Source organism: Gopherus flavomarginatus, chromosome 5 (genome assembly GCF_025201925.1).
Source record: "Gopherus flavomarginatus isolate rGopFla2 chromosome 5, rGopFla2.mat.asm, whole genome shotgun sequence".
NCBI lineage: Eukaryota > Metazoa > Chordata > Testudines > Testudinidae > Gopherus > Gopherus flavomarginatus.
This window is the reverse complement of record NC_066621.1, coordinates 136222192-136244323: the sequence shown is the minus strand read 5'-3', so window position 1 is coordinate 136244323 and position 22132 is coordinate 136222192. Positions and strand designations below refer to the sequence as shown.

Genomic DNA, 22132 nt, shown 5'->3' with positions numbered 1-22132 from the left:
TTGATGGCAATTCGGCAGCGGGTCCCTGAGTCCGTCTCAGAGGGAGTCTGTCTAGTAGTTTCATTCATTCTTTGGCAGCAATTCGGCGGCGGGTAACTCTCTTCAAGAGGGACTCAGGGACCCGCCGCCAAATTGCCGCCAAAAAATGAAAGGAGTGGTGGTGGCAATTCGGTAGCAGGTCCTTCCCTCCGACAGAGATTCAGGGACCCACTGCCGAATTGCTGCCGAAGAGCCTGGAGCTGGCCCTTGCCTCAGGAGCAAAAATTCCTTGTTATGCTCTGCTTCAGCACATTGCAGAATCAAGCCCATAGAGGTTAGAAGCCGGAGTGAATGAAAGTCAAGAAGTTAAGTAATATTATGGCATATAACCTTATTTATATGGAGGAAAACCTTAAGTAAATAACTATTATATATAAAATATTTATCTAGTTGGGAAAAATACCTTTTTTCCTCCAACTTCCCACTCTCTTCTCTTTTAAACAGCATTGCAGCCAATTTTCCATACCCCTCCACGTTGTCATTTACCATCTTCCCAACTCCTCCCCATCAGCCTTCTTCTCTGATTCCAACTCCTGGCTTTCTCTATTCTTCTCCTCACAATCTCCGACCCCCATCCTCTGTGACTTCAACTTCTATGTTGATGACCCATCCAATCCCTTAGTTGTGTGTTACCTCACCCATCCCCCTTCATTTGATCTGCACCATGGCTCAAATCTCATTAAAAAGGGGCACTGCTCTCTCTCTCTCTGTTGCTGAATTCCCCCTCTCTGACCATTACCTGGTCCTTTTTAGCATCACTCATTAGCCCCCTCCCTCATGCCCTGTCACTTGGCATTTACATAACTTCCAATCCATCAGCATGAGTGACTTCTCATTTGCTCTCTTCACTTTTTCATTTATATGGTTGTTAATTCTCTCCATGTTTCACTCTCCTCCATGGTTGACTCTCTTGCCCCCCTCTTTGATCACAAGGTCCATCCTGCCAGCCTCTAGTCCTGGCTCACCCCCAACACCTGCTTCCTCTGCTCCTGTTCTCACGCTGCAGAAATCTCAGGAACAAGCTGACTTCTTCCCCTACAAATGTGTTTTCTCTTCTTTCAGTTCTGCCATCTACCTAGTTAAACAACTCTTGGCTAGCTTAATTGAGCCTCAGGTCCTCAATCCCAGCTGCCTTTTTGACACCTTTGAGTCACTCCTCAAACCCTCCTCCCGCCTCTATTTCTCTCTCCACACAGCTCACTGATTTCTTCCAAGAGAAAACTGAACAAAATACAAAGTGACCTTCTCCCCTCCCCTCCTACAACTCTCTGCCATCACAATTGCAGGTGCTTCCTCCTCTGCTCTCCTCCACTAACCCAGCTACTTGCCTCAGTGAAATCATCCTATCAGCTGAGCTCCCTTATGCCCATTCCCATCCCTCCCCATCTCTTCTCCTTAACCTCTCACCCTCCTCTGGTTCACAATACACACATGCTTTAGTCTCTCCAATCTTAAAAAAAACAACACTCCTGCGTCTTCTACTACTGCCACTCCTCCCAGTTATCTCTAAGATAAGAATGAGCTGTTCTCAGTCATTGTCTGGGGGTCCTCTCCTCCAGTTCCATCCTAAACCCTCTCCTGTCTGGCTTCCGCCCTTTGCATTCCACTGAATCAGCTCTTGCCAAAGTCTCTCACGACCTTTTCCTAGCCTAAGGTCAGAACTAGTACCCCATCTTCATCCTGTTTGACCTGTCAGTTGCCTTTGACACAGTCGAACATCTTCTTCTTTGTGAAATCTTGCCCTCTCCTTGGCTTCTGTAACTATATCCTTTCCTGATTTTCCTCCTCCTCTTTAATCCCTCCTTCAGCATGTCCTCCAGAGGATCCACCTTATTCTCCCTCCAGTTTTGTGTAGGGCTCCATAGGACTATATCTTTGGTTCACTTCTGTTCTCCCTCTCTGGATATCTCACCTACAATCTGCAAACACAAATTCAACTCCCATCTCTATGATGACAGCTCACAGATCTACCTCTTTACTCCAGACCTGTTTTCTTCTGTCTCTCTGATATCTCCTTACGGAAGTCTAGCTGTCAGCTCAAGTTCAACCAGGCTAAAACAGTGCTCTTAGTCAAACCCTTCTATCTCCATCACCATTCTGCCTGTCATTCAGGCTCATAATCTGAGTGTCATCTTTGACTCAGATCTGTCTCTAGGTCCTTGCATCCAGTCTATGTCTAAAGCTTGTCAATGCTTTCTGCATAATATCTCTAAGATACAGCTTTTCCTAACTACCCACAAGGAAATTATTCTCATCCAGGTTCTCATAATCTTGTATCTAGATTACTGCAACATCCTTCTCTCTGGCCTTGACAAATGCAATTTTGCCCTGATCATATCCAGTCATGATGCTGATGCAAGGATCTCCTAGCCCATTGCTTGACCATATCACCCCTCTCTTCACATCTCTCCACTGGCTCCTGCTTCTTTACTGCATCGAACATATGTAAGAAGGGTCAGAATGAGCTCTCCGCTGACATCTAGTGATAAACTGGGGGGAAAGAGCTCAGGAGCAGACTGTTTGCATAGATATATGTTTTCTGCCTAGGGTATCAGCAGTCAGACCTTCATTGACAAAGTGATCAGTTTTGGCTATTTGGGGTTAAAATTCACTTTAGTACTGAATGCAGGGGAAATGAAATGTTGTTCTCCTCATTGTATGAGTAAAGGGCAGAAGGACTGTAATTAACTCACCCTAATTTAAGGGGGTCATCCTAAAGTTAACCTCACTCACTAAGTGTGTGGTTGTGATGCCATATCCAAGTAAGAGTCAGAGACGGTAGGGACAGATGTTCCTACCTGGTAGTGTGGACCTGTTTAAAGCGTCCCAGAAGCCATTTGACCCTCCCTCCACAAGTGTTTGAAAAGACAGAGCTGACTAGACTGATTTGAACTGGAACTAAGCTCACTGACAAGCTGATCTAAGGAAGACCTGGTATAGAGAGAATGTTGAGGTGAAAAGACAATGCAGAAGGGTAGCAGCAGAGAGGTTCCGCACTATCCAGTGAATTCACTACAGGGCTGAAATCACTGAGAAAGGGACTAAGTGGTGGAATCTCAGAACACAGCACTGCAGGTACAGAAAGCAGTGTTGATGGCAGCTGTCAGCAGCAGCAGTTACATGCAGAGACATTGACAGAGACAAACAGCAGCAGAGACTGCAGACACACAGATGGGCAGAGGTGAAGGCATCACTCAACCACCCTCTCCCCTCAGGGCGGGAGGTAAACTCACCCAAACACATCCCTGGGCTCTGGGGACATTGCTGACCTTGGACAACAAACTGAGTGGAGTGCAGCAGAGGAAAAATGTTAAAAAGGCATTCATCCCTTGGACTTTCATACTGCAAGGTGGGAAACTGAGTAAAAGGACACTGCCCAAGATACTGTGGGGCAGGTGTTTTACTCATCAGTTGTGTACATTCAAGTAACTGTTCTAGCGTTTTCCCAAATTAATGCTGTGTTTTCATCTCTTAATAAAAGTTTTATTTTATTATACATAGATTCAGTGCTTGCGACAGGGGAAATGCTGCCTCTGAAGACACCCAGAAATGGTATTTATTTTTTCAAGATTAGTCAGTGGTAGTCAAGTGATTTCTGTTTTGTATTGTTCAGAGGAGCCCCAAGGTATTGAACCCAGCCCTTGTTGCTGCCTACACCACCTGGCAGAAGCATTTCACATATGCTAGTTGTCTTCACTTTACATTGAAGGCCTATCCCCACCCTACCTATTGAGATGTTGATTCCCACCTCCAATCAGAGAATGCCTGTCATGACAGGGACATGGGTGGTCAGACCTAGTGGTCAGAGCAGGAGTCAGGCTGGGTCGAGTACCAGAAGGCCAGAGTCCAAGACAGGCCAGAGTGCAAACCAAAATCTTGACAATGGTTAGGCCTTTGCTGTGCTGAGACCACTGCCCATCATGGTGACCAATATTGTCATACTGTTTCCTTGCTCTCCCTGTCTGTATCCATCTGTTGTTTTTTGTCTGCATGTGGTGTGGTGACCCCTAGTGCAACAAGATAACCCCTGTATGCACACTGGACAGCAATTGAGTCAACTGAGAAAAAAGAAATACATGCTTAATGGACAGAACATTTCAGCTCACTTCTTAATCACCCTTCCAAAATTGCCAAGGACACAATTAATGCTCTTCCACAACATCCATTAAAAGGAGAACTCGTACTAGCCCCCACTTTATGAGAATACAACAGCAATCAAGCAGATGTCACAAAGCAAAGCACTCAGACTGGATGGCATGCTAGCAGATATCTATAAGCAGGGTGACTACCACACTGGAAGGCATCTCATATGACTCTTCCACATTATTTGGGAGCAGGAGTAGGTGTCACAGGATTTTAAGGATGCCAACACTGTCCACCTCTATAAACATTAGGGTAATATGGCAAACTGATAATCATTGTGGCATTTCCCTACTCTCTGTTGCTAGGAAAAATCTTGCATGGGTCATACTGAAGACTTAACACCTATCTTGTGGAAATCAACTTTTCTGAGTCCCAATGTGGATTCTGGTCTGAATGGGGCTCTACAGACATGATCTTCACAGCTCATCAGCTTCAGGAAGAGTGCTGGGAGCAAAACTGTGATCTTTATATGTTGTTTACCAAATTAGTTAAAACTCTGGACTCTAAAATCATGAGGGACTCTGGAAATTTTTGTTTATCTCTGGATGCCCTCCAAAATTTGTCATTTGGTCCTTCCATGATGGGATGATGGCCAGAGTGGTGGAAAATGGTGAGATACTGGACCTCTTTCCAGTCATCAATGGCACCAAACAATGTTGCCTGCTGGGTCTCTAACTCTTTTCCATCCTTTTTTGGATATGCTTATGGATGTATTTTCTGACATTGACAGAAGAGTATTTATCCAGTTCTGCACTGATGGGAAGTTGTGCAATCTGAAATGCTTCTCTGCTCACACAAAAGCGGCAGGTTTACTCATTAAGGAGATTTCATTTGCTGATGACTGCACTGGTTGCTCACTCTATTGATGACATTCAATTTATACAAGATCACTTTGCTAGGGCAGTCAATCACTTTGGTTTCAAAATCAGCTGAAAGAAAATTGAAGTACTGTACCAACCTGTACCCAAGGATGCATATGTCTACCACTTATTAAGATCAACAACACTCCTCTCAGTACAGTAGAGAAGTTTTGCTACCTAGAGAGTATGCTGTCACAGAATGCCACAATTGACGACAAGACTACCCATCACATAGCCAAGGCCAATTCTGCATATGGAATGCTCACACATCACCTATGAAACAATAGGGATGTCAAAATAAGCACTAAGCTAAATGTCTATTGGAGAGTCATGCTTACAATGCTTCTACATGGTTTTGAGACTTGGACAACGTATCTCTGCCACATTAGGAAACCTGATCAGTTCCATATGTGCTGTCTTCAGCCTGTTTGCAGAATCAAATGGTAGGACAAGACTCCCAATACTGATATCCTTAATTGTTGTTGGATGTCTGACTGACATTCAAAGCATGCTCATAAAAGCTCAGCTACATTGGTCACAGCATCTCATTTGTATGGCCAAACTGAAACTACCAACAGCCATACTTTATGGTCATCTAAAGCAATGCACTTGTTTTCCTGGAGGCCACTATAAACAATATACAGACACACTGAAGTCAAACTTGAAAGCATGTCAGGTTGATCCCATAACTAAGCAAGATGGCTGACGATTTGTCATGTTGCTGTTAACTGCTTTGAAGCAAGGTGCATTAACACCTTATGTGAAAAACGTGAATAACACAAAGCAAGGATAAAACAGCCTACAATGGTCACGGTCAATCTTGCCTGTCCCACATGTAACCATGTTTGTGTTTCTCTCATTGGTCTGATCTCACACATACATAGGGTTACCAGAGAGCAACTGCGAAAAAATGGGACAAGGGGTGAGGGGTAATATAAAAAAAGTCCGAAAAAACAGGACAGTCCCTTTAAAAATGGGACATGTGGTCACTCTACATACACATGTTCACCTGTAACGTTTGCTGAATCCTTGTCCACCGACACTGACATGAGACTCCATTATCATCTTACTTAGGTTGTAATCTCTTTGGGGCATGGACCATTGTCTTCTTCTCTGTTTGTACAGCATCTAGCACAATGGTGTCCTGGTCCATGACAAGGGCTCCTAAGTGTTATGGTAATACAAATAATAATAAAAAATAGTAACATCTTTGTGCCAGTATTCTGCAAAGACATACAGGTGAGTTTCACTTCTAAGCCTGCAAACAGTCCCACTGACTACATCCAAAGAAAGAAAAGCCTGAAAGAAAAATTCAGCATGGTATTCTTTGGAAATATTTTTCCTCCTCTACCTTCTAACCTTCCAGCTACCCAGCGCTGGCTTGAGGCTGTTAACCTTTGAGATATTTCCATGGATTGAAAACTTTAGCTTTCTAATAGGTTATACTACGGATATCACACTTTTAAAAACAAGACATAGGAATCCTCACACTGAAGTCATGGCCTATCCCCATCCCAACTATAAAGTTTTATACAATATTGAAACATTGCTGGCGGAGTGGAGGCTGGGGTCTATGCCAAAGCAGTCTTCATTGCCCATCTGCCAAATTTTCTAGCAAGTACCTTCATGCATTCTCCCGTGCTTGCCCTTATGCTGAGAAGCAGCGCCCAATAAAAATGTGTAAAGTGATCACATTATCCTCCATCAAATCCCCGTTCAAGTCTCATTTCTACCACGACACTTACAATAAAACTTGATAATAGATGACTGGCATCTAAATGTGGATTTCTGAGTATAACTTTAGGCTCCAATAAAAAAAAAATTTATTTCTAACTACAATGAAGAGAATTTATCATGTACAAGAATGTTCTATAAGGCCCCTTTTCTTATCCGTGTACTGCAATTATGGCACCTCTTAAAAAAGACAAGTGTGCAATTAAAAAAATATATATAGCGTAATAAAGTACTGATGTGTATCAGAAAAGAAGCAAACTTTGTTTTATGTACACTATAATTAGTAATCACAGTTCACTAAATTCTTGCAATATGTCTCATTTTAATTTGTGATAGTTAACATGTTTTAAACATAATCTTCAGGCAACATTTAAGTGAAACCTTCCTTGAGCTGCTTGACTATTTTGCATAAAATCTTGAGCAGCAGCCTCAAGAAATTATCACCTATTTAAAAGTGAATGTGGCCTAATAGTCCATTAAAGAAACTAATTCAACATAAAGACCTCAATTTTGCTAAATAATTTTTAAAACAAAATTTTAAGACAACTGCTGAAAAATTAGTAGTTCCCAGTAACGCTCTAGTATGAAAAGGATACACCCATTCCAGTTTAAGCCTCTTGGCTGGTAGTTCTACTTTTCCTTCCAAATTGTAAGATTCCACTTGATCTTTGGGCATGTACATGGTAACAGGACGTCCACGCAGAAACATTTTTACATATCCTTCTTCTACAAAAAGGGTCAGAAATGTTTAGAGAGTTACACATAAACACATCAGCAAAGATTTCTCCTCCAACTGCTCCCACCTATCATTTCAGTGAATAATATTTTTGCATAATATGGCGTTTCAAACTTATATTATAGGACATGTAGCTTTTGTTTTTGTTCTAGTCACAAACTAACGCTAGATAGGGGTTATCAAACAAAGGGCATGAAGTCCCCTTTTGGTCTAAATATTTTGAGACTAGCAGCAAACTCTTCAACCAGACTATGCAACAAAGAACTATAGAAATGAAAAGATTAAGACCAAACCATTACTTTCAGGGAAAATTAATACCGTATGTACATATTTCCTTTTTGTACCAGAACTGAAGAAAAACACCAAAGTAAAAATTACAATTAACACAGGAATGCCACTTAAAATTCTTTTATTTAGTTTGTGATGGATATTTACAGTTCTGAGCATAAGCTTCTAAAAATACTTAAACAGTTAGTTGCATTCTTTGCATCTCAGTGTAAAGATGTACTTTACACTTGATACATAATGTGAAAGGTACATCACATATAAACACAAACAATTAGTAAAAAGAATCATGCAGACATACATGCAAAAACAGTTAAGTGTTTAAAGCATAGCTAAACATTGAAACAGGAATGACAAACTGACAACACATTATAGAAAGAAAAATGATGTACAGGAAAGAAGCTACAAAACTGAACTTTGCTAATAGAAAGTAAACATTTAGAGGAGAAAACCCTAGAAATACTGTAGTGGGGGGGTCTTATAAGAAACATGTCTGAGAACAGAAGCATGAATTAATAACAGATCTGAAAGTACTGACTTGGGGATTTCATGGGACTTATAAAACTAGGAGATCTAGGAAATGGCATGATGGTCTGACTAGGACTTTTAGAAATTGGCAGGGCCAAACATGGTGTCTTGTGAACTTCTGGTGAAGTTTGTCCAGATTCAACACTTGCTGGCTCCTGCTGCTCCATCAGCAGATCAAAGGATTCAGCCTTGTTCTCATGTGAATCAAGCACTTTTGGAGTCAGTGACATCTGTAGAGTTACTAGACAGAATAATCATGTGCACAGAGGAAATGGAAGGGCAGAAGTAACAAAATTATGTAAATAAAACTTATACAATTAAGTATGTTAAAGTTATGCTAAAGATTTTCAAGCATCATTAACACAGGCCAGTATTAGTTTAATTTTAAAAATTAAAAGCTGTGTTTTAATGGGAGTACACGCAGGCATTATTGGCCCTAGTCTTGTTTATATCGAGAATTCATTCAATAAAGAAATGTCATATGTTTAAACTATATTTTGCTATTGAACTGCAGAAATGTATATGCTCAGGAAACCTAGCTGTTGTGCCACAGCACTGCTCTTGCATGGTGTCATGTATAACTATGGCACTATATTAAAAAGACTAATAGTTTTTTAACTGAGATTTCTAGTGACAGAATGGAAAACAATGTTAAAAGTGGACACAACTAAAATGTTAACAGATGTGTGGAGTTCAAGATGACTGATAATACTGAAGACATGTTTGGATATTTATAAATAATTAGATTTCTAGTTCTCTACCAAGAAACAAAATATGCTCTTGCACTGCACAAGATAGATAACTACATCACTGTTCATATTAGCATGTGATACCCCTGTGATTAGGCTGAGAATATATTACCAGCACTAAAGACATTGAGGCATTATGAGACTGTACATTTGGAAAGGTAACAGATTTTAGTGATGTCAACTCTTATCGTGATTATTAAAAGGCAGGTTAAGGGAGGAGATTATTAGGTCTCTCATTATCATTATTTGGTCAGTTGAACCATAGTGACTTTTACAATTTTGACTACTAATGTACATAAAATACTGCACAATCCTTTCCCCCTACTTTCCTTAGCAAAGGTCTTTAAATATCAGATCACTATAAAATTATAAATGTGAAGAGACAGAGGCATCAGAGGACTAGAAACAAGAACCCAAGGACCACATTTTTACATAGCCTGTATTTCTGCACCCACAAATTTTGTGAGCCCAAGCAAATGCAGGTGCATTTTCTCCTTTTAGGCAGTCATTAGGGCTGTCAAGTGATCAAAAAAATTAATTGCAATTAATTGCACTGTTAAACAATAACAGAATACCAGTTGTTTAAATATTTTTGGATCTTTTATACATTTTCAAATATATTGATTTCAATTACAGCATAGAATACAAAGTATACCATGCTTATTTTATATTTATTTTTATTACAAATATTTGCACTGTAAAAAGCAAAAGAAATGGTATTTTTCAATTCACCTCATACAAGTACTGTAGTGCAATCTCTTTATCATGAAAGTTGAACTTACAAATGTAGAATTATGTACACAAGAACAAAACAATTAAAACTGGAGAGCCTACAAGTCCACTCAGTCCTACTTCAGCCAGTCGCTCAGACAAACAAGTTTTGGTTAATGGACAAACAAGGAGATAATGCTGCCCACTTCTTGTTTACAATGTCACTGAAAGTGAGAACAGGTATTTGTAGCCAGCGTCGCAAGATATTTATGTGTCAGATGCACTAAAGATTCATATGTCCCTTCATGCTTCAACAGAGGACATATGTCCATGCTGATGATGGGTTCTGCTTGATAACGATCCAAAGCAGTGCAGACTGATGCATGTTCATTTTCATCATCTGAATCGGATGCTACCTGCAGAAGGCTGATCTTCTTTTTTGGTGGATCGGGTTCTGTAGTTTCTGCATCAGAGTGTTGCTCTTTTAAGACTTTTGAAAGCATCCTCCATACCTCATCCCTCTCAGATTTTGGAAGGGACTTTAGATTCTTAGGCCTTGGTTCAAGTGATTTAGCTATCTTTAAAAATCTCACATTGGTATCTTCTTTGCTTTTTGTCAAATCTGCAGTGAAAGGGTTCTTAAAATGAAAAACGTGCTGGGTCATCATCCAAGACAGCTATAACATGAGATATATGGTAGAATATGGGTAACATAGATCAGGAGACATACAATTCTCCCCCAAGGAGTTCAGTCGCTAAGTAATTAACACATTATTTTTTTAACAAGCATCATCAGCATGGAAGCATGTCCTCTGGAATGGTGGCTAAAGCATGAAGGGGCATACGAATGTTTAGCATATCAGACATGTAAATACCTTACAATGCTAGCTACAAAAGTGCCATGCGAACACCTGTTCTCACTTTCAGGTGACATTGTAAATAAGAAGCAGGCAGCAGTATCTTCTTTAAATGTAAACAAACTTGTCTCTCTTAGCAATTGGCTGAACAAGTAGGACTGAGTGGACTTGCAGGTTCTAAAGTTTTACATTGTTTTGGTTTTGAGTTCAGTTATGTAACGAAAAAAAATCTACATTTGTAAGTTGCACTTTCACGATAAAGAGATTGAACTACAGTACTTGTATGAGATGAACTGAAAAATACTATTTCTTTTCTTTACTATTTTTAGCGTGAAAAAATTTATAATAAAAAATAATACAAAGTGAGCACTGTACACTTTTTATTCTGTGTTGTAACTGAAATCAAGATATTTAAAAATATAGAAAAACATCCAAAATATTTAATAAATTTCAATTGGTATTCTACTGTTTAACAGTGTGATTAATCACAATTAATTTTTTTAATCATGATTAATTTTTTTGAATTAATTGTGTGAGATAACTGTGATTAATCAAAAACCTTAGTAGTCAGATGTCTTAATGCTAATTGGACCTGCAATTGAACCCACTTTTGGTTATAGACATAAAACTGCATGATGAATATACAGTGGTGGGGTTGAGGCCCCTTCCAAAATTTAGTCTTGAGAGTAAAAGAGTCATTCCTTTATAAGGGCTTAAACTTAATTGATGTAAAGCTAAAAGATGCAAGTTAGTGAAAAATTAGTTAAGAATAGGCAATTTCTAAAATCCAAGACAAGATCTCTGGTTATACCAGAGAGACAAGTTACAGACATGTACCAAATGTGCATATTTAATGTTCAATTCAATTATGTTTCAGAAATCAACACTATACATTTACTAAACATAATTCTGTATTACTATACTGTGCAAAAAAGCATTTAAAATGAATTATACACCTACTTCTGCTTACTGATAATTCAGACAAATCTACAATCTACCAAGGAAGATATAAGCAGAGGGAAAAACAATGTTTCGATAAGCATACATTAGATTTGCAGCAAAACAGCAAAAACAAGGCAGGTTCTATATCATAGGGCATGTCAGCAGAGGTGCAAAACAGCATTTCAAACACAGTGAGACATCCAGGTGCTGCCATATAGCTCTCTCAACACTGAATTTTTTAAAAAGTCATTTACCAAAGTCAACCAAAATCTAAATTATAACCCATTGTTATCATTATAGTGCGTCCAAGGGTTATAATTCAGTCACTGTTACATGAATATTTTTAACCTTACTCAAAATAAATTGAATATTTTTAACTTTGCAATAAAAATGTATATTGGCTGTATAAAAACACAGCCTCTGTCACCCTGGTAACAGTTTTGCTTAGAGAGCTATGAGGTTTTGGAAGTGACGCCTACCTTTGCAGTGTGTCACACGGCGCTTCCCTTGTGATTACAGAGACAGAGACAGAAGTGCCAGATAAAGATGGGTTTGAGTACAGTCAGGCTCACCTACACCCCTGCTCTATTAGTTGTCCAGCTGTATCCTCTTAGAGGCTAACCTGTTGCTTGACAAAACTTTGACCTATGGGCCATTCAGTGGATTGTGTGTAACTGCATTCAAAACTCTGTTTTTCTAGCCAAGAGTAATACATTCAGAGCTATTTTATCATTAAAAGATTGATTTAAGCTCCCTTATGTAACTTTATGATAAAAAATAATTCAATATTTAGGAATACTGGATATACTTTGCCTAGAAAAAAAAATGTAACTGATTTCACTGGGAATTTTGTCTGAATCAGAAGGATAAGATCAGACTCACGTAGGTTAAATTATTCATTTAAATTATGAATCTCAATGGAAAATTTTGAAACAAAGACTATTAAAGCCAAATGTGCCTTTTTCCAGGAAAGTGAAAAAGAAAAAAGTTACTATGAGACAAAATTACAAATGCAGCATATCAGAAGCTATTTTCTTGTTCAAGAACTTAAGTGTCCATGAGAGGGAATTGGGCTGTGATCCAGAGAAGCAATAAGTACATGAGTAGTCCCAGTGAAATCAACAAGACTACTTAAGAGCTTGATGTGAGGCACAGGCTTATGTGCGTTGCTGGGGGCCTTGATTATCAGCCTAAGAAACAGAAATCCTCCATCTTTAACTTAAATTATGATTATAGTCTGAAAAGTAACTATAAAAACACCACATGCTGAACCAGCAGATTTGTTCTCAGTGTGCATTCCATCACATTTGCTTATTCCAATGACAAAGTAAGTTTTTACTACTTTTTACTTTTGCTTGGCTCTGCAGAACCAACAGGGAAGCAAGCTATACTCTATTTTGTGTCACATGCCATCACCAAGATTGATAGTAAAGTTCTAATGGCAGAGGCAAATAAACTCTGTCCTTATTTAAATTTAGAACGTAGCCTGCAGAATCTTATTGATGGTGATAACGCATGAGCAGGAAAGAAAAGAACATTGACTTTCAAGTCAAAAGATGAGCTTCCAGAACTTCAGTTAGAAAAACAATATTTTTATTGGTAACTTGGCAATTTTGCTCATGAAAGAACTGAGACATAAATATGAAATCTCTTAATTGCATTCGCTCATTTTTATGAGAAGAATCACACTTAAAATATTGTATAATGCAGAGAGCCATAGTCTGACCTTCACATATACTTCAACCCACAAAAACCTTAATCCTGTTTTGAACAGGAATATCTCTATTGGATAAGAAGGTAGTTTCCGTTTTCATGGCTTTTTATTCTTGGCCTTCTTGCCGAAAATGGATTCCAGTCGCAGTGCAGACCCATTGGCCACTAAGAAGTAGGCCACCAGTGGTCTGTAAGTGAAAGGCTCTGACTCCTAATGCCAATTTCCCTGATAAATCACTGTACAATAAAAAATGCATCAGCACGCAAGTTATCTCTTTAGAAATGGAGAAAAATAAAACAGAACCTACCTGCACTGAACATTGGTTCCTTGGGTTTGCTGTGAAAATAATCAAGGAGTTCTCTTTTATAGTTTGCCATGCATACAACACTTTTCATATGCCATAGTAATAGTTTATATAATTTTATAAAACCAATTAATTAAAAACCACATACAACATGTGGACATGGTAAAAATAACATTTTCCTTGTAGTACCCTGCCCATAGATGCCAAAACTTTTTTTCACATTTCTAATACAACCATTTTCACATCCCTGGGATCCCAGCCTCTCTCCCACTAGATGTCAAGTTTTTTTCCTTTGAAAATCTAGTCCAACCATGGCAGACGTTAAGTATCTCTAGCACCTACAGTATCCCATCATTATTTTGCTCATCGGCCACCAATGCTTGTTGGCCCAAAAACAGTGTACAACTACACCAAAAAAGATATATTTTTAAGGAGTATCTGTATATCAGTATGACAGAGGGCCTGGGCCTCTGTCCATAATTCACAGTTCATTGACAACTGAAAAAACATAACTGGGAGAGTATTCAAGTATTTATGTACCCTGTCCATAAGTGGGCACAACCAGCCAAACTCATCTGTGAAAGGTGGTATCTAAGCTAGGTCAGTAAGCCTTTGAAAGGCGACTACCAACCATTGTTAAGTATTTCCTCTTCTTCAGTGGATCATCTCCTGGAAGGTGGAGATTAAAGCTGTTGACAAACCCAAGTGAGTGTGTCTGTGTGCGCGCGTGTGTGTGTGTGTCCAACAAACTATTTGGGAAAATTCAGGAGGGGATTTAATAAGCATGTCTGTTGGGGAGAAGAAAGGAGTTGCTATCTAGACACTAAGTGCAATGCTGACAAAGGGACCAAAGTGGTCAGAGAGAGGGGATTGCTTTCAAGAGATGTAAGCTATTTTGTTTTCTTCTTCCCCCTATCCCTTCTGTAATTCACTGCACTGTGCCATGATTGTTAGTAAACCATTTGTATTGAAAAGCCACTATGGAGTTAAGGAAAGTAGGGAAAGGAAGGATTGAAAAATGGCAATATTTACTGAAACTGCTTCCATAGAAAGCTAATCTTTCATGCAGAACATGTTGTGATCAACAAAACCATCAGCTTTTAGTCGAATCTGATCACCTACGGCAGCGATGGATCTGAGTGGTAAATCTGTTCACTATTGGTTAAGGCATGATCACAGTGCCACCAAGAGGATCCAGGTTGGTTGGATCCCTCTTTTCAGCCTGGAATCTCTGTTTGTTTAATTTTAAAAATGGCCTATGTCCAAGAGGTTATCATCATGTGTGTGCACAGAGTTTATGAGCTACGTGATTATTTATCTAGAAGGAATCAAAGAAATAAGGAAAACAGGACAACATTTCCAAAACAGAGTTTACATGCTTCCTTTGCAAAAGTTAGTATATATTTCCCTAAAATAAATATAGAAACTTCAGTTGTGCTATAAAGAGTTTTGTGCCAAACCTGGAAACTAAAATCAGATTCTGAAGTATGAAACAGAGATTGTAGTCCTGCTTTACATACAAATCTCAACACAACTTAACTATGGAGACATTACCAAATGCCTCCATAATGAGTATGAACAGTCACTTTAAAAATCTGCTAACGTATCAGCAGAGGGAAGACATGATGCCCTAGACAAGTGACTGCATTATCCAAAGAAAAAAATCACGAGAAGTAACATGAAGGAGTCCAACAACATACTGGAAAGAAGGATTAATAACGCTAAGATTTTCTGGCATTACTGTATACAACTCAAAATTTTCACACGGCTCATGGCTTGGTATACAATAAGGCAAACAAAATGTGTAATCTCAACCTGAAAAAGTACTTAGATGACGAAGTACTTTAAAACTATCCTCTGTTCAATACAGAATAGGCATCTCATGTCTGACTGCTGTATCATCAGAAAATCCAACTTTTCAATAGTTGCTTATTTAAAATTAGTAACTTCATTATTAGGGCCGTTAGTGTGGGGAAGAGGGAAACATTAAAAACATCACATACTTCTCACTGTTCTTTTTACCACTAGAAGAACTGCTCGTGGATCCAGTGCGATTGCGGCTGCCTTTGGAATCTCCATAGCTTTCCCTTCGACCTCCTGGGGATACACGTTCAGCTGAGCTGGTTCTTTTGACAGTACTAACAAAAAAGGGAGTAAGTTATACAGCAGTACATATAAAAGTATTTTATTACAAAAGGATTTTGAGAAACTATACCTCAGAAAGTTTAATTGAACTTTTATTTCTAAGAGCATTAACATAACTATTTAACAAATTATTTTCCAGAACAGATAATATTTAGGTTACTAAGAACTGAACTGCAGCAGTCGGACTATTTTGCTGGGTATCTACTGCAATGGAGATTAACATGGCTGCCTTTTTGCTTATTTTTCAGTCTACAAGAGGTGCTATACTAATATCACTGATGCCAGTTGGAATATCAACTGCGCAGATATATGCAATACATAGACTTCTGAAGCAGAATATCAGAAAGGTCACACTTACAATTTTTGTGTATCAGTCCAAACGACCTAAATTTAGAGAATGGAGTGATAGATTTAAAAAGAAAGTAAAATGTGACATTCCTAGCCATATTACACAAAGTAGGTCAAATTTTGAACACTAATAAGCTGACCATCTCTTTTCATATCCATTCAGCCTTTAATTCAGTATCAAATACTCTATCCTGTACTTTCAACCTAGTTTTAATATACCCAAAGGTAATGAGTAAACTGTGACCTCTTAAATATTTCTGCAGTTTCAGTCACTATCTTGTCAACATGCGACACTTCTACTTACATTTATGAAAAAAAACATAGACCCTAAAAAAATCTTTTTCCCTTCTCCTCTGTGAGGGAGTTTTCAGAGGGCTAATTTCTCCTTCCAACCTTCCTCCAAACATCTCTACCAGGAGGGATTTGCATGACTCTTTAGTGTGCTCTCAGCATCCAGCTCTCTTTAGCTAGACAGAAGACTCAACCATAAACAGTTTTAGTAACTAGTGAAATAGATTGGCCACTTAAGACTTCATATTGAAAGGGGGAGAGAGATTACTGTGGTCACTTCACCAACTTACCAGACCTGAACCACTATTCTTTAGCTGCTAAGTTGCTACCTAACCAAGCACTACTCTGAAAGGATGTCTCCATTTTAAGTTCTACACAGTCAGAAACATCAGATGCATCCTGGAAAGCTTTATATCAGCTACTATATTCTCTCTTTTGGAGCACCTGAGAGTGGCACAAATTGTTTTGGATACATTCTGATACAAAACCCAACCAAAATGTAAATTATTAAGTTGAAATAAAAATATTCTTTTGGGTGATGAACTAACATAGAAAATATGTGGATTGCTAAGCTGCATAGGTAGGTGCGAAAAATAAATTGCCAACAAGGAAGAGATGGTAGTAAGAGATCAAATCTTGCTTTCGTTTCAGAAACCAGTATGTTTTAGGCTGGCCCTGGGTGAAAGGGATAAAGGAGGAACACTCAGAGCAAGCTCCTCCAACCAATTAGATAAAATATTGGCAGCCAGACCATAGTGAAAACATTTTAATGTATAATGTAGTCTATTTTAATGTTTCTCCAATTACAAACTAAGGTCCTGATCCTGAAAACATTTACTCTTATGAGTGCCTCTACTTGCACGAGTTGCCCACCAAACTCCATTACACCAGTTTATAAAATTAAGCCTATGTTTGTAGGATCAGGGCCTATCTTCTGTATTATGTTCACTAGCTATGGGAATGAAAAGGTAACGTCACTTTAAAAATGCAACTTGTTGCATTAATATTAGATAATTAGTAAGTTACAGAGCACATTTTAATCTCACTTTAAATGTCAAAAACCTAGCAACAAATATTAAATAACTTCACTACCATCTATAACACAAAATGCTGTCTTTTTTCTGGAGAAAGAAATCATTTTAAAAGTGTACTAACATGTAAGGACAAAAACAATGTTCTTAGATAAAAATATTTTACAATTCATATTTTACCATTAATGTTAATGTTTGAATATGCCTTTAAATATATTGTGACAGTCCCAAACCGGTGGGGTACAGGGAGTCTGGTCCTATTGGTATCCAGGAGGTGGGCGGGCAAAGCCCGCCCACTTCTAAAGGACCTCCCCCTAGCCTAAGGGGAGGATCCACAGGTCTGTGACACCAACTAATTCCGTGGGGCAACTAATGAAAAAACAGGATCGAGAGTGAGGTCACAGGGCTAAATGAAGGGAACCTGATGGGGACACCAAGCAGAGAACCCCGGACAACGCCCACTGCCCCTCGAAGGCATCAAGGGAGCCAGCGGACGCCGCCCAGATACAGGGAGTCTGGCAGAGGGCAAATATACTGGTCACTGGATGAGTAGTTTTCTGTTCCCTGAGTGACCAGACCAGGGGCTGCACTAGAGTAATCAGGAACCTGCTAGAACCAGTTAAGGCATACAGGCTGATTAGAACACCTGCAGCCAATCAAGGCAGGCTAATCAGGGCACCTGGGTTTAAAAAGGAGCTCACTCCAGTCAGGCAGGGGGAGCCAGAGGAGAGGAAGTGTGTGTGAAATGCTGGGAGCGAGAAGGTGTGCTGCTGGAGGACTAAGGAGTACAAGCGTTATCAGACACCAGGAGGAAGGTCCTGTGGTGAGGATAAAGAAGGTGTTTGGAGAAGGCCATGAGGAAGTAGCCCAGGGAGTTGTAGCTGTCATGCAGCTGTTACAGGAGGCACTGTAGACAGCCGCAATCCACAGGCCCTGGGCTGGAACCCGGGTAGAGGATGGGCCCGGGTTCCCCTCAAAACTCCCAACTCCTGATCAGACACAGGAGGAGTTGATCCAGACTGTGGGGAAGATCACTGAGGTGAGCAAATCTGCCAATAAGTGCAGGACCCACCAAGGTAGAGGAGGAACTTTGTCACAATATGAATATTTTCAATTTCACTTGTAAAGTTCTTAAGCTCATCCTGAAAACAAAAAATTACAAGGACAAGAGAACTGAAATTAAGAATGCTTTCTTTTAACTGAAGCATTGTCTTCAGTTAAAAAATGTGTGGCAACTTGAGAAGTCTGAACCTTGTTCTCAGAAAAGTTCCATATAAAATTGATGGCTAAGTATGACACTGCTATTTACTAGCACAGGGGTGGGCAAAGTTTTTGGCTCGAGCGCCACATCTGGGTGGGGAAATTGCATGCAGGGCCATGAATGTAGGACTGGGGCAGGGGACTGGGGTGCGGGAGGGACTGCAAGGTGTGGGAGGGGGTGCTGTGCGCAGGAAGGGGCTCAGGGCAAGGGGTTGGAGTGCAGGAGGAGTGTGGAGTGTACGAGGGGGCTCAGGGTAGGGGATTGGGATGCAGGAGGGGTGCGGAGTGTGGGAGGAGATGAGAGTAGGGGGTTGGGGTACAGGAGGGGTGCAGGGTGTGGCTGAGGGTTGGGGTGCAAGCAGGGTGCTGCAGGTGGCTCAGGGCAGGGAGTTGCAGTGTGGGATGCAGCAGGGGTTCAGGGTGCGGGCTCTGGCCTGGCACCACTTACCTGGAGCGGCTCCACTTACCTGGAGCAGTGCCAGGGTGGCAGCAGCACACACCGGGGCCAGGGCAGGCTCCCTGCCTGCCTGCCCTAGCCCCGTGCACGCCGCTACTGGAAGCAACTGGCACCACGTCCCTACAGCCTTGTGTGGGGGGGGGCAGAGGGCTCCACGCATTGCCCTCACCTGTGGGTACCTCCCCTAAAGCTCCCATTGGCCGTGCTTCCCCATTCCTGGCCAATGGGAGCGACGGGAGATGGGGGGGGAAGAAGGGTGCCGGCAGGCGAGGACAGCGCACGGAGCCCTCTGCCCCTGCCCCCAGGAGCCACAGGGACATGGTGCTGGCTGCTTCTGCGAGCGGCATGGGGCCTCCTGCACCATGAGGTTGGCTGTCCCGTGGGCTGCATCTGGTCCGTGGGTCGTAGTTTGCCCACCCCTGGATTAGTACTATTTCATCAGTTATGATACAGTATGTTAGATATTAACACTAACCCATGCATGCTAATACATCCTTTGTGCATCCTTAATTATGATCATGTGCCAAATTCTAACCTCAATTACACTTCTGAATAGAAAATAACCAAAAACCACAAGAAAAATAAGAGAGAATGCTCTATTTTAAGGGCTATTTCAGGGAAACACCATTTCCTTTAGCATATCATGTATTTTTCTCTCTCAAGTGGATATTTCTACTGACCTCAAATATAGAATGCAATTATCGTAAGCTTCAATTTAATGTTTAAAATATTACTTAACAGTTTTAATACATTTAAATACATCTTAAAATAAGGGATGAATGGTCACCAAAAGGGATAAATCAATGAAATAAAGGCTGGTCCCTTAAAATGAGGGACCGGTGGTCACCCTAGCTCTGAAACCTCTATTATTTTATAGGACCCAAGGGAGAGCTAGGCATTTCACAAGTACATGGTCCCTGCCTCATTGAATTTACTATTTAGATTTTAGCCTTGACACAATAAGCAATAGTGACAGGCAGAAGGGAAGTGAAGGGGCAAGAAAAGATAAGGGTTATGGCAACATCATCATACTGTTAAATCAATATAAGCATGCACGTATTTTGGTAGGTCTAATACCATATTTTTATATAATTAAAAAACTAAGGTGCTACAGTGAACACTACTGACATGCTTATTCTGGACACAGCAGACATACTGATACTTCAAGTGGAATTTAAATGAGAAGCATAAGGATCACAGAAACTAAGACACTGATTTATAGGGGTGTACAAGAATAATTGAGTCCAGAATTTGGCCTTCATAATTAATCTTAAGAAAAGGTAGTATTTAATGGTGCAATACCAGGACAAAAAGTTTGACTTACAATACTTATGAAACAAGCTGCAATAAGCAATTATGTTTGAAGGAATTTGCATTATGAAAAATCATCACTATAATTGAGATAATATTAGCATGAAAAGTAGAGGTACTATTACTGAGTTAATTAGTTTATAAAAGTTCTGGTGCATTTAAACACATTGGTTATGAGTATATGTTGCAAATTTTATTTCTGAGAATACTAAAGGTTGTAATAGTTAATACAATTATGTATTAGGATATAAACACCACCACTAAAATAACCCCCCTGCATAGACTGAGCTATGATATAAAGGAAAACCTACTGAACTATGACACTACAATACTACTAAGAATCCCTCACCTTACAGTAGTGTTTTTCAGTTTGCATGCATTGAGAAGACTCACAGACCTGTGTAATCCATGACTGAGAGGGGCATAAACAAAGCAGAATAAAAGTGAATACAACAAGTGTGGAAGCAAGACACATTTAAAACAAACTTACAATTAAAGACACACATGACTGCACATTCAAGATATGAAAATACATGCAAGAATGAAGTACCGTGGATTTTATTGACTCCTCAGTAAGATGTGTGGTCAGTTCAAAATAAGTATTTATAGTCCAACAATATATCCATGCATGACAAGAATGTTTAGCAATACTCTATATATACTTTGTTGCTTCTATATATACTGACCATCTCCGCAGCTTCAACAAACAGCCTAAGTCAGTGTTTTTCAAACTGGGGTCGCCGCATGTGTAGGGACCGCCCCTGGCGGTCCGGGCCAGTTTGTTCGGCCGGACCTGCGGACAGGGCAGGTAAACAAACTGGCCTGCCAGGGGCTTTCCCTACACAAGTGGCAACCCCAGTTTGAGAAACACTAGCCTAAGTTCTCTTAAAAATCAGTGGATATCATAAACAAAATGGATAATATCAAGCTAGAGAACAAGATGCTATTACTAATAGCCTAGCAATAATAAGCATAAGAATATAAATCATCACACATACATATAATGCAATGGTGTGGTAATGGTACCAATATTTAGGATGGTTGCATTGATCTGTGATGAAGTCACAAGTGAGATAAACAAGGCAATGAAATCTTATGGCAGTAATGCCTTTACAGCATATTATCTTACATAAAACTATTTTACAGATATTTGAGAGGGTTTAAAAACACTGAAGTAATTTTTAGTATCCTTATACTAGGAAAACAAGGTATTGTATATTTACCATAAGTAATACCAATGCCCCAGGGGTCTGTAGTAGGAACAGTCCTATTCAACATAGTAATAAATATTCTGGAAAAAGGGGTAAACAGTAAAATGGCAATATTTGCAGATGATACGAAACTACTCAAGATAGTTAAGTCCCAGGCAGACTGTGAAGAGATACAAAAGGATCTCACAAAACTTGGTGACTGAGCAACAAAATGGCAGATGAATTTCAGTGCTGATAAATGCAAAGTAATGCACATTGTAAAACATAATCCCAACTATACATTAAAATGATGGGGTATAAATTAGCTGTTACCACTCAAGAAAGAGATTTTGGAGTCATTGTGGAAAGTTCTCTGAAAACATCCACTCAATGTACAGTTGCAGTGAAAAAAGCTAACAATGTTGGGCCTCATTAAGAAAAGGATAGATAATAAGACAGAAAATATCATATTGACTCTATATCAATCCATGGTGTGC

The 22132-nt window shown here is 39.7% G+C and overlaps 1 protein-coding gene across 7 annotated transcripts in view; it reads right to left on the bottom strand.

Moving 5' to 3' along the window:
* Positions 1-22132, bottom strand: part of EML1 (EMAP like 1) — a 230324-nt gene that overhangs the window by 62392 nt on the left and 145800 nt on the right. For 4 of the 7 annotated variants that reach the window (XM_050954124.1, XM_050954122.1, XM_050954125.1 and 1 more), the window contains 4 exons: positions 15606-15740; positions 13606-13634; positions 12064-12090; positions 7373-7502 (listed from right to left, as the gene is read on the bottom strand). In XM_050954124.1, coding sequence (XP_050810081.1) covers positions 7373-7502; positions 12064-12090; positions 13606-13634; positions 15606-15740 — 321 coding nt within the window. Of the gene's footprint in view, positions 1-7372; positions 7503-12063; positions 12091-13605; positions 13635-15605; positions 15741-20794; positions 20858-22132 lie in introns of those variants that run through there. The other 3 variants (XM_050954127.1, XM_050954128.1, XM_050954123.1) reach the window with 3 other exon arrangements.